Here is a 12,454-nt window from a genome sequence, read left to right on the forward strand (position 1 = left end):
TGGGAGGGGGAGGCAGCCCTGCAGCAGCAGCACCATGTCAGGAGCTGGGAATGAAGAAGCAATTCAGTTCAGGTTTGTGGATTGGCTTGTGCAGCTCAAGCCAGCTAATGAGATTGCTGATTAATCACCCTATTTTACTATACAAACTCTCCAGTATTCAGCTGCAGACTACTTTGAGTGTTGCAGTTCACATGAAGCTTTTTGAGCTTTTAATTCCACTTTGTGAGGCTCTCTAATAGCAGCAGTGCCTGATCAGCAGGCCAACTTCACCATAGCTGTCTCATCCCTGCCAAAGGAGGCTGACAAAACAAATGTGTTGAGGTTCTTGGCAGATGTTATCCCTGCACTTCATTTCCTGCTACTGCTTGAGTGTTATTACACTCCTGTAATAGAGGCTTTCAGCACACATGCCCCCAGATACTCCAGTGATGGTAAAATATGAAATGGCTATCAGAAAATAAGCTGATTGTTATCTCTCTTTTTGGTGGTGCAGTTCTGGAGTGATAGCACACTACCATTTTAGCCAATGTCTAAAAGTTTCTGGAAGAATGAGGAGGGAATGTGTTGGAGAGCACATGCCATGTTCTCATCCTGCTGTGATGGCTGCATGTTTACTCCAGAGGTATATGAAATGTGCTGGCTGGCAGGAGGAGGTGGTTGTGACATGACTGCTGAGATTAGCTTGAGTATAAACAGAAAATTCCCATTTCAAAAAGCTTTGGGACTTCTTTTTGAATTAACAAATTCCACCCCTGAAGTAACTGAACCAAACCCTAAACAAACCACCAAACCATGAAATGGCCAAATTATTTTTCCTTTTAAAATAAATTAGTGACCTGTTTAAACAAATGACCTGAAAGTACTCAAAGGTGATAAATATTGTATAGCTTCTTCCTGGGGAGTTTCTAGGGTGGTTTTGTTGCCCCCTTAAGAGCAGATTCATCAGTGCTGCTCTTTCATCCCTGAGTATCTTAGTATGAGCTGTGCTTGCTAACACTGTGGCAAGAGAAGCCTGTGGTAATTTTAATGATGAAATTGATTTCTGTGTGGTTTGAAAACTTTATGTTAACATTTCACTTGGAGAATTTTTGAGAATACGGTTTTATTTACTTGCCTGACGCTGAAGAGAAGACTGTGCAAAGTAGGGCAACAGAACACAATACATAGAGCTAGTTTTGGATTTTGTTTTCTTGTTCATGATGAGATAATTATATCTGACAAGTTAACTAGTGAAGGCCTGTCCAAATTGACATGTCATTAGGAAGAATTCTGTACTTTGAACCTCATTTTTGCTGGCACTTTTGATTTTTGCCATTCATGTAACAAGGTTTCCTATGGCCAAGTTTTGTTTTGCTGTCAAAGCAGCACAAGAAATAAGTAGCGATATAATCTGCTGGGAAACCTCTTAGTAGTTTTACAAAACTACTCATGAAAATTCTCCTCAGTGCCAATATAGTGTCATTTGCCTCTTAATGCCTGATCAGGGGTTTGCCCTAAGTGCTGTTGGTTGTGTGCATGACTTAACAATAATGCACTGCTTTGATTAACCACTTAGGAGTGGCTACCAAGAACAGAAGCTAGACAAGAAGAGGCTAGATTAAGAGAATAAAGGTGGGTTTTTATTGAAGGCCTTCAGTAGATACACCTTGGGCAGTCAAAAGTGTCTGAGAGGGGCTACACCCAAGATGGACAATGGTCATGGGTCTTTCAGACAATTTTAAGTTTGGTCCATTTATGTATCAGGGGTTAATCCTCCAATTATCATTTCAGGTAATGAAGTAATTTGCTCCCAGTTTGCCCCCTTGCAATTCACTGTTGTTTACATCTCCTGGGGCCTAAGACAGTGAGGTGTCCTTGAGTTTCAGGCTCAGAGAGAAATTGTTTTGTCTGACCAAAATGTGAATACAGTAGCTTACACTCTATAAGAAGTTTTAAAGTTATATGCTAAAGCACTACAGGATTTAAAAAACATAAAAGCTAAATCACTTGGGCTGGTGGCTGATTTGCAGAACTTTTCCTCTTACTAGAAACAAATCATTGTGGACCCCTCAACATTCAGCGAGGAGCGGTTCCGGCCATCCCTGGAGGAGAGGCTGGAGAGCATCATCAGCGGGGCAGCCCTGATGGCCGACTCGTCCTGCACGCGCGACGACCGCCGCGAGCGCATCGTGGCCGAGTGCAATGCTGTGCGCCAGGCCCTGCAGGACCTGCTCTCCGAGTACATGGGCAATGTGAGTACTCTGCTCTGCTGCCTTGCTCTGGGGGCTGTGACTCCATGAGATCAGCTAAAATGTGGAACTGAAGCTGGTCCCTCAAAGCTGGTTTGTTCTATCCCAAACAGAATTTGAGCAGTAACAAGTGGTCCTGAAAGGTTTGTCATGAGGTGGGATGAAACCTACTTAAACGATCAATGATACTTACCTCAGAACTGATCTCCAGTATTCCAAGTGTTACCATTATAAAGTGTTAACCCTACAAGTGTTTTAATCAGAAAGTGTTAACCATTTGGCACTGCTTCTATGTTATGACTGTTGACGTTGTTTTGTAGAGAAACTCAAATCTCGGTTTACATAAGGTAACTGGGCTTATGCTTCACTTCTGTTGACTCTTGGAAACTTTAACTGTGTCATCTTTGTAGCTGAAACCATGAATTGTCAGAATCATGTTGATTATTGTTGCTACTCAGTTTGAGTAGAAGTGATGTATGAAGTTAAATATGTAGCAAAAAATCTGAGAGCAGTTTGGTGTAAATATTGGGCTCTGGGCAGTTCTTTTCCAGTGTTTAGGCAGTGAATGGGCACACAGTGTTTGAAGCCTTAGAGTGTTTCTACAGTTGGAGTAAGTGTCATGTCATGTGGATGAGCTTCTGCATTTGAGGGCATCACGGTGAAATACTGGACTTCCTTCCCCTCCATTGCCCCTTTGCCCTTGTTCCAGTGGGTTTTAAGCTGAAGAATTTGCTGTGTGGAGAGGTGAGATCAGGATACCATAAGATCATAGATGAGACTATATATATAATTGCTAAACTACAATACTGTTAAAGCTGATTTCAGAAATAAAGTTGGAGAAATGGCAACAACTTAAGCAAAGCGTGTGGCTTGTATCACTGTGGCAAGTAAAATTGTCTGAAGAAATCTTAATGGGAGGAGGTGAAGTCTTATTGATACTTTTGAACTTGTTTGAGGTGTTCAGAGATATCTTTTTTTTAGACAGTAATGCTTATTTAGGAACCTTGCTGCATTAGGTATCTTACCTTCAAATCTTTTGGCCAAAATTATTTCAGCATAGAGTAAAACTGGTCCAGGGGCTGCCATGTGTGGTTTGGGGTGGTGGAATTTGGAGAACAGATGCAGTATGTGGTAGAGAGAAAGGAAAACAAGGATTTCTGTTTACCAAAGAGAAGGGCAAAGTAATTGGACAAAACTGAAAGGCAAGTCTGATGTAGCCTGCAGGCTGAGCTAGGTATTCATGTAGTCTGTCTTAATTGCTTGTGAAAGTAGCTTGTGCTCAGCATTGACATTTTGTAGAACTTCAGACTGCAGCTGGGAAGCACAGCACGGAGTTGTGCCACTCAAAACTCCTTTGAGCAGGGTGTTTTATGAGTCTATGAAGCATCAGCAATAATCCCTCAAATGTGCTGCTGGATTGGATGGAGACCTGTCAGCACAATTCCAAATGGAGCAGCCATCAAAGGATAATTAAACATGTGCCAGAGGTAAATGCTAGGTCTTGCATGGAGGAGTTGGTGGCATTTGTCTCATTGAAAGTTGGTCAATAGCCGTGTGAGAGTGCAGAGCTTTGACTACCTCTCACAGCAATGCCTGTCCCCCTCCTCAGCCTTGTGCTTTTGTCTCTGATAGGCAAGTTAAAGTAGTCATGCTGTGATGGAAAGAATGTATTCCCTCTGTTATCTCCTTTACCACACTGTGAAATTAGTGGAGCATACTGCATTTTTTAAAGTCACTGTTATGTTATGATTGTAGACAGTGTAGTTGGGAAAATGAGATTAGAAATTCAGTGAAATGGAGTGGAAAAAGCAATTGATAAATTATGGTGAAAATGTGGGATGGTGTGTAAAAATCCATACTGTAAACTCCTCTGTGATTAAGCTGAAGAATGACTAATAGTTGGGAATCTAAACAGTGAAAATGGTTTGATACATCTGCAGGAAGAGTAGGGGATGTGCTGACTTAGGGTAGTGGCAGAGGAAATGTCATTTCATGTATATGTATGATAAACCCACAGCTCCTGGGATGCTTTCCTCCAGTCTCCCTTTGAAGGAGGAAGTGAATTGGGCATTAAATCTGTTAATTGCACAGCACTTGCAGTGCATCGTAAATCCTTTCCAAGCGCTAGAGTAAGAGGTATTTATTGGCCAAGTGTAAAATTTCAGAGAAGATTGGATGAGGAATACACTGGAAAGGCTAAAGCACAGGACTGTCTTGAGGCAGATTTCCTTTTTAACTTTAAATGCCTTCTCTTCAGTGACTTCTTCTAGCTTTTGGGCTTGCTTTCTGATCTGACAATAACAAGACTGTTTTCTAGACAGTTTGTAACTCAAAGTTTAGTGGTTTGGACCCAGAGTTTAACTGTTTCTCTGTGCCTGTCCTTGAAGGTCTGTAAGTCTGGAAGCATTGGTGGCTGTGTTATGAAGTGTGGCAGAAGTTTTTAGTTGAATAACAGTTTCTAGCAACAAACTGAATCGTAGGATCTCTTAACCCCCACTGCATCTGCTGGCACAGTGATGAATCCTATGATTACGCCCTTAAAAGAAGGGCAAGATTTGCTTGTTCAGTAGTTTGTTACAGAAGTTTGAATCCCCTTTTTCTTAGATTGGTGTGTGTATGGTTTCCTTTTTCATATAGCACAACTTCTCTTGCCATTTTAAAGAGCAGCTTGGTCAGACTAAATGTTTTACATCAGGGCCAAAATCCTGTCAGACAGTGGTCAGTAGTGGATCCTGCAAGCAGAAGGACAGGAACAAGGGAGCTGTTTAATTTATCCTACCCCAAGTATCCACCCAGTGCTGGCAGTCTGCAGCTCAGGCACTTCTGACCAAGCTGGACTACTCTTGAAAATGGCAAGAGAAGTTGTGCTAGTAACAAGAGTCTGTTTCCGTGGATGTTAAGTGAGATGGGCTTTCTTTACCTGTGTCCACTTAACTTCATCAGCCACTTCATGACCCAGTCTCTTGGTTTATAAGCTACATTCCTTGAGATCCTGACTGTTCGTCCCTTAATTGTAGCATCTGGTTCTCTGGCTTTTCCCCTTCCACTTTGCCTGGGGAGAGCTGTTTTCCATTATGGCTTTTGCTCACTTTCTCACAATTCCAACAGGAAATAGTTTTCCTTTTTAAACTTGCATTGCAGATCCCTCCTGGATTGAAACAGCATGGATGTCTATTTGCATTTGAGTTTTATTACTTGGAGTAATCTTGATTCTTGCTGCTGGTGCTGAATGGCAGAGCTGGAAAGAGAAGGCCTAAATTCATTATCAATTCTGAGTAGCTTTTACAAAGCAGAATAGTCCAAGGTCTTGGTTCTGGGATCAACTGCCTGGAATGCAGTAAATTGACCATATCAGTTGCAGCTGAATTTGTAATATAACTTACAGATGGCAAGACCCAGATCTCTGTATGATCTGTGGCAGTCAGACATTCTTAGTGTTTATTTTATTAATTAAATGAAGAATTTTCAAAGCATATTTGAGTTTAGTTGAGCATTGGTTCCAGACTTAGGCAGGGCAAGAGGGCAGAGCAAAGCATTGAACTGAATGATGTCAAGATTAATAGTGCAATCAATGAAGAAGTTAGTAAGAAATATCTGAAAATACAATGGAAACAGTCTTTTGGGTCTAACTCCATGATCTTGTGTTGTGTCCGTGTTGATCTGTTGCAGTTTGCTCCAAATAAAAAGGATGAAGCTGTACATTTTTTGACACTGCTCCCAGTTTATCCTGGTGTTGCCTTTGCACTGGCAGCTGCTGAGATTCCTCTCCCACTGTAGCTACAGCCAGCATGTCTGCTTTTCTGTACTGTGCTACTCAGCTCTGCCTCAAAGTTAACATAACTCCAATGAATACTACGTGGATAGCTAAACTACTGAAATGCATTAAAAAGTCCCCAGTGGGCTGACAGCTGAAAAATTTCTGTATTTGAGAAGTAAGAGAATGTGTCACTGACACAGGAATCCACAAACTTTCTTGTGACAGGTACGTGCATTGTGCTGTAAGTCTCTGGGTATCATTAGCACAGGACTTGGGCAGCTTGCCTTGCCTGTCCAGCTCTGTGTTACACATGTCAAACCCAGGATTTGGTGCCTTTGAGGCCAGACTTTTGAAGGGGTTTGGGGTTTAGCAGGGTAGAAACCACAGACTGTGCCCTGGAAATGTAACCAGTGTGCTCTCGGTGTGCCCTGAACTTGCAGAAGACATCAGTTATCTGACTGACATGTAAGACTGGAAGTAAAAGCTTCCTTAAGCTTTTGACAGTCAATTTTTACTGCCTGGTGCAGGAGCCCTGAGGGCTGGGGCCAGTTGGGCTCCTTTCCATGAGCCAGCAGTGGTTGGAGGTGTCCAGCTCTGTTTGGTATTCACAGGGAAGTGCAGAGAACTCTCGCTTTAAGTTTGTTCTGTTACCCCATCAATTTCTAATGCATTCAGCTCCCCTTTCATGCACACACCAGTAACTCAGCCATGTACCAGCAGAAACATTGTCAGGAATTGTAGTTTGGCGAGTGTGGAATGCAGGCTTGGAGCCCCATTGTGTACCACATGCTCTTGTACAATAAAATCCCTTGTTACTACATTTGGAAATGATGAATCATGTTACATAAAGTAGCCTGACAGGTCCCATTTCAATGGGAATTTTAATGCTTTCATATTAACATTCTGACTGTGTCCTTGACTGTCTGGATTGCATTAGAGGTGCTTGGCAGCAAGTGGAGAAAAGCCATTGGGAGCTGGTTCAGAGCAGGCATTCCAGGCACACATCACTTCAAGATGGCTTTTTATTTTCCCTGGTATCTGTCTTCTCTTTGGCCTAAAGTGCTTGAGCACCACAGTGAGGTCTGGGGGTGGGGGTTATGTTTCTTTTTGTGTTTGATTTTAACCTAACCTGTGCTGGTTTGGCATAACTTGAAAGTGAGGGTGGTGGTTGAGCCCAGGCTGTGGCTCTGCCTCTGTCTCAGGGAACTCCTGCAGGCCAGTGTGGTTTGCATCTCAAGGTCTCCACAGATGGTCCCAACACTGCTGGATTTGGACCTGATGGACCCATAACTTGCTAAATGCTTGCTTTGCACCCTTGTCTCTGTGTTCAGTGCAGTTAGGGAAATGTAATTTTTCACACAAGTGTTGTTTCCTCAACCTTAATTGCACTATTTTCCTTTTCTCTCCTAAGCTTCTCTGAGAAGCTCTGATGCTTGGAAGTGATTGGGCAGGAAAGCGCCTGGCTTATCTATTCAATATCTGCTGGGAGAAGTCATTTGTCTTCAGAACTACCAGCAAAGGATATTTCTACTCCTGACACACTTGCAATTTACAGAATGGAAATGTGTTTTCATGATGAATTTGCCTATTAATAACGTTGATCCACAGCTTTGTATTCCCACCAAGGATCCAAGCTTGGAAAGGAACACGTGAATTTTCACATGACTGTAAAATTCATTTATAGCAAGTATCTGTATACTGAAAAGGCATAGCCCTTTTAATGAAAGCATCTGTTTCTGTGGGAATAGATGTGAATTAAAATGACACACTGATCTGTGTTGATGATAAAGATGCTGATAAAAATTCTGCCTTGAGATAATCTACACTTTCTTTTTCAATATTGTTTGTCAGTTTAAGATGCCTGAATGCTGACGTGATGGATGTGGTTTGAAAGCCTGGATGGGTTTTCCTGTCATGGACTTCGCTGCTCAGTAGAGAGCTGTGCTGTTATGCTGGGCCCTAATTTCCATAGACATTATTGCTTTGACAAAGATGCTGCTTTTAAAAACAGAACATTTCTGAACTGATAAGCGTTTTTAAGTTTAATGCTTACAGGCTGCCATAGAGTAAATATTTCAGCATCATTGGAGTGAAGCCAGATGAAGATGGTGAGAGCTTCACACTGTCAGTCAGGCATTTTTGGGCTACAGAATCAAGCTTCCAAGTGTTCACCTAGCACCATCCTGCTTTGGGACTTAGTATGGGGTTTTCAGGAGATGTTCTGGTGCTTTTTGTTTCTTATGGAGTAATACAAGGAATTACTTGTAAGTAATAGTTAGAGGATGTAAGAGAAGTTCTTAAGAGTCCAGCTCATGTGAACTTCTGTTTTCCTTGTCATCTCTGTGATCTTGAAGCTCTTCAGAATCTTCCCTGTCACTCCCAGTAGTTTCCCTGAGCTTGTCCTAATGTTGATGTGGAATTGCTGGTCTAGAGACCCCAAAAATCTCAGGTGGCCCAGGCCCAGGGGGAGGGAGGGTAGCACATCTGGGCTCCAGCTGTGTGCCCTGGGTGGGGCACATGCCAGTGCAGCCATTGATGCCAGTGGCACAATTTGCATGTCCTGGATATTTTTCCAGACCCAACACAGTTTTTGTGCTGTGCAGATGCATCTCTTAAAGAAGCATATGGCTTGCTGAGTGCCTCATGGGAGAATCATGCAAAGCCCAGCACTCACACCTCAGGCCTGGTTCCAATAGGTGCCTAGGAGTCTCTTGAAGTCTTAAATCACTCCATCCACTTAATGCTCTCCATCCACTTTCTTCAGTCTTTGCTGCTTGTTTGGTGCAGAGCTGCCAGCAAGAACTCTCTTCAATTGAATAGATTTGACAGCAGCTGGGACTTGTTCTGAACTGCCTTGTACAGCAGAACTCACCGTTGCAGCCTCTCCATGCTTTGCAGCATTTTTGTTACAGACTCTTAATGTACGTAAAAGAAGGAAGCTGGCTGCCCTCACTTACAGTGCTCACTGCAGCCAGCTGTGCAGCAGAGCTCAGCTCAAGTGCTGGCTCTGAAGAGGAATCGAGTCCTGTGGATGGTTTGAATGGCAGTGAAATATGCCCATCCTACCTGGTCCCTCCTTTCCCCCCTCACCCTATGGTTTTGTGTTGGTGAAACACCTGGGTTTTCCTTTCTTGTCAGGCATGTGTTCATCTCCAGTGTTAACACAATCTAATCTTCTGATAATGCATTAGAAATCTTGACCTTTCTTAGTCTCATGTTGATCAAATAACATTGAAGATTGGTGCAGGGAAAACTTGCAACAATAATGTGTACAACCTTGTTTGTGATATGGAAGTTGGCATTTTGCAATGTTTTACTTTCCTTGAGCTCTAAGTGGTTTTGCATAAATAAACTCTAATGCTGTGGATGGTTTCTGTTTTAATATTGTGGCTTATAGCTTAATTCATTTAAATTCTGTTTTGTAGGAAAATATTTGAACTTTATCTGCTTACATGAGATCAAATATGTAGTCACCCCATTTGGTGATACTTGAGTAGTCTCTCAAAGTCAAATTCGAGGAGTATGGATGGAATGGAGCATGTAAGTTTGCACAGTGACTGCTGATCTGTGGATAAACAGTCTTTTAGCCTCCAGCAGGATCATGCTCTCAGTGTGTAGAAGTATTACACACACAACTGGGCTTTTCAGTTCCTCTCGTTGGAGGAAAGAGATGATGGAATTATTACAAAGCTGGAATACCATAGTTCTTGTATTGCAACAACATACTTGCATCTCAAGTCCTCGACTTCTTTTTCTTTTGCCTTGATCTACTCCAAACTCTGTATTAAGTTCCATCTGCAGGATGGGATTCAGGACATAGTGAAGGGAGAGAAGGGAAACAGTCGCTGTCCATGTGCACACCCTCCCCTGTGCCTGTGCGTACCACTTGTCACCTCTCCAGTGCTCCCATGACATGCAAAACCTGTTGTGCTCTTCTATTTTTTTCCATGCCAATACCTCTGCATCTTTTTTACAGCTCCTGCTGCAAGCATTAGAGGTCTTGATGGAAACCTGGATATTCTCTGCTGGATGTGGTATTTATTATCCAGACTTTGCTCTTGCTTAACCTGTATTATCCTGTGTAAGAAAGCTGATGTTCTGTAATGCTCTTATGTGTCCTGGAGCTTCAGACCTCTTTTGTCCCCGAAAGTCAACAGAATTAATACAGAATAATTAGCATTTGTGGCTTATCCGAACAGTGGCAGCCCTCTGGATTTAAATAGAGGTAGAGGAGTGACTTAAACCTTCTCATGTCTGAGAAAAGGATGAGGCTTAAGCTCTATCTTGGAAAGCTGTTGAAATAGAGGAGAGAACGTTGGCTTCCTTCTGGCCTACTCAGGGACACATTCCTTTAGCAGGAGGGACAGGAGTTAGAGGGAAAGCAGTAGAGCCAGCTTGTGTATGGCAGGGTTAAAAAATCTGTGCAGGATATCTGAAAATATTTCATGACTTTGGAGACCGGATACTTACAAATTATTTTTGCTTAACAGGCATTCTAGAAGAGTAGTTCCCTTACAATAACAGCAAGGCTGGCAGGCCAGGAGCTGCCTTGCAAAGGTGGGCTTAAAAGGTGCATTTTTCTCAGCACCAATTGAAAAAAGCTCTGGCATCGAGCCACAAAGGGAAAATCAGGGCATGTGCAAAATTAGCAGCAGGCAGTGAAGAAACAAACCCAGATGGTTCTATGCTAGCTTTCACAAATACCTGTGAATAAATGGAGGGTGTTTTTCTTTATTGTGTGTGTCAGAGTGAATGCAAATATTGTGGGATGTGCAGCCACTCATGGAGTACCAACTCCACTGTGTTCCTGGTAAACTCTGCCTGTCAAGAAACAAGGCTTTTGCCATTCACTGGGTGCTCCACTGCTGCCGTATGTGGCCAGAAGAAAAAAATTGCTTCTCGGCTCAGAATCTCTTTGATATGCCTGAGGTGCTGTCAGCTGTGGTTTGCTGAATATGATAACATGAATTGACGTTATCAGTTACTTTCTGAAACCTGCGGAGTAATCTGGGGAAATGAAGCCTGCTACTTCTCTAGGGGGAAAAAGGCTCTGAAAACAGAAGGTTCTTGGTTTAGGATGGGTTCAGCTTTGTAGGTGTGGTATCTTGAGGGTGAAGTCTGTGGGGCACAGAAAGTGTGGGTGACCATGGGAGTGACTGGACAGAGATGAGGAGCATCGTGGGGTTGCAGGTGGGTCAGTCCTGGGTGCTGTGACTGCTCTAGAGCATCCTTCTAGCTTGCTTTTCATCTGATGGAGTTTAGGGAATTTATTTTGACCTTGTATTTAAAGGATGGATTACTTAAAAAACAAAAAAAAAACATAAGTACTTTTTGTTGCTTTTGATTGATTTTTGGAGTAAGGTTCCCACCTGCAAGTGTGGCAGGCAGCTTTTTTAATATGATGACAGATGAAGATTTGGCCATGAGGCTGCACACAGGCAGTTTTGAGGAGTTGGAACATTGACTATCCTAAACTATTCAAGAATTCAAATAATTCTGATCCTGTTAAATTTGTTTTCATATTGTCTTGATATATGAATGCAGTTGCATAATTTCTCCCCAAATTAAAATAGGTACAGAGATATTAAGGAATGCTGGAGATAGTTCAGCAATTTCTTTGAGACATCAATCTCATTATGTGCTTGAGACTTTAGGTATTTTTTTGAGTTTATTTTCTTTTCTGATATTACCTGCAACATTGGTATATGATGCTTTAAAAAGCCCATTTGCTGAGTAGGAAGATAACCCTGGGACTTGTTTGTAGCACACGCATTTTGTCCTGTATATGACGTTGGAAGTTGATGGATGTTTTTCCTTTCAGGCTTCCCAGCAGATGAATTGCAGCTGTGAATGTCAGTGGTGCACAAGTCAGATCCCTCCATTTACATGCTATCCCCATGGTTTTTAACCCAATACTGTGCACTGCTTTTAAGTATGCATTATTTTTATTCAAATCCTCTTGACTAAACCCCAGAATTAATGCAATTAATTCTGCTTGTGTAGAGGTTGAGCAACTGGCTGTGTGAGGCTGCCCGGGTGGCTTCTGCATCTGTGGCTTCAGTTGCATTTCCCCCTTTTCAAAGGGTTTGTGTGTGTATCCTCCCCTCACCACTCAGCCTCCTGGATTGTGTAGGGAGGAATGTGGGATGTGGGGCTGGCTTCTTCTTCCCTACTGTGCCTTTGAACCTCTCCTTTGAGGACCTTTTATTGAGTCGTTTTGGAGCAAGGAGGTGACTGGAGAGCTCTGATGTCAAGTACAAAATAAGACTGCAGCCATATCACTTGATACTGTTCCCCTTAAATGCCAAATTGTGAATTTCCTTAGAGGCAGAATGAGTTTTTTGGGCATCTCTCCAGAAGTCAAAGAATCCAAATTCTAGAGGTCACTGGACTGAAAAAAGCCATGAAAATGAGAAGTTAATGCAGAAATAACTGAAGAGAAAAGTTGAAAGCCCTGTTGCCTTGTGTC

The 12,454-nt window shown here is 42.4% G+C and overlaps 1 protein-coding gene across 1 annotated transcript in view; it reads left to right on the forward strand.

The window, feature by feature from the left end:
• Positions 1 to 12,454, forward strand: part of CTNNA1 (catenin alpha 1) — a 120,663-nt gene that overhangs the window by 30,983 nt on the left and 77,226 nt on the right. The window contains exon 7 of the mRNA XM_083871997.1: positions 2,028 to 2,231. Coding sequence (XP_083728123.1) covers positions 2,028 to 2,231 — 204 coding nt within the window. The remainder of the gene's footprint in view (positions 1 to 2,027; positions 2,232 to 12,454) is intronic.

This window comes from Zosterops lateralis (genome assembly GCF_965231275.1).
Source record: "Zosterops lateralis genome assembly, chromosome: 14".
Classification (NCBI taxonomy): Eukaryota; Metazoa; Chordata; class Aves; order Passeriformes; family Zosteropidae; genus Zosterops; species Zosterops lateralis.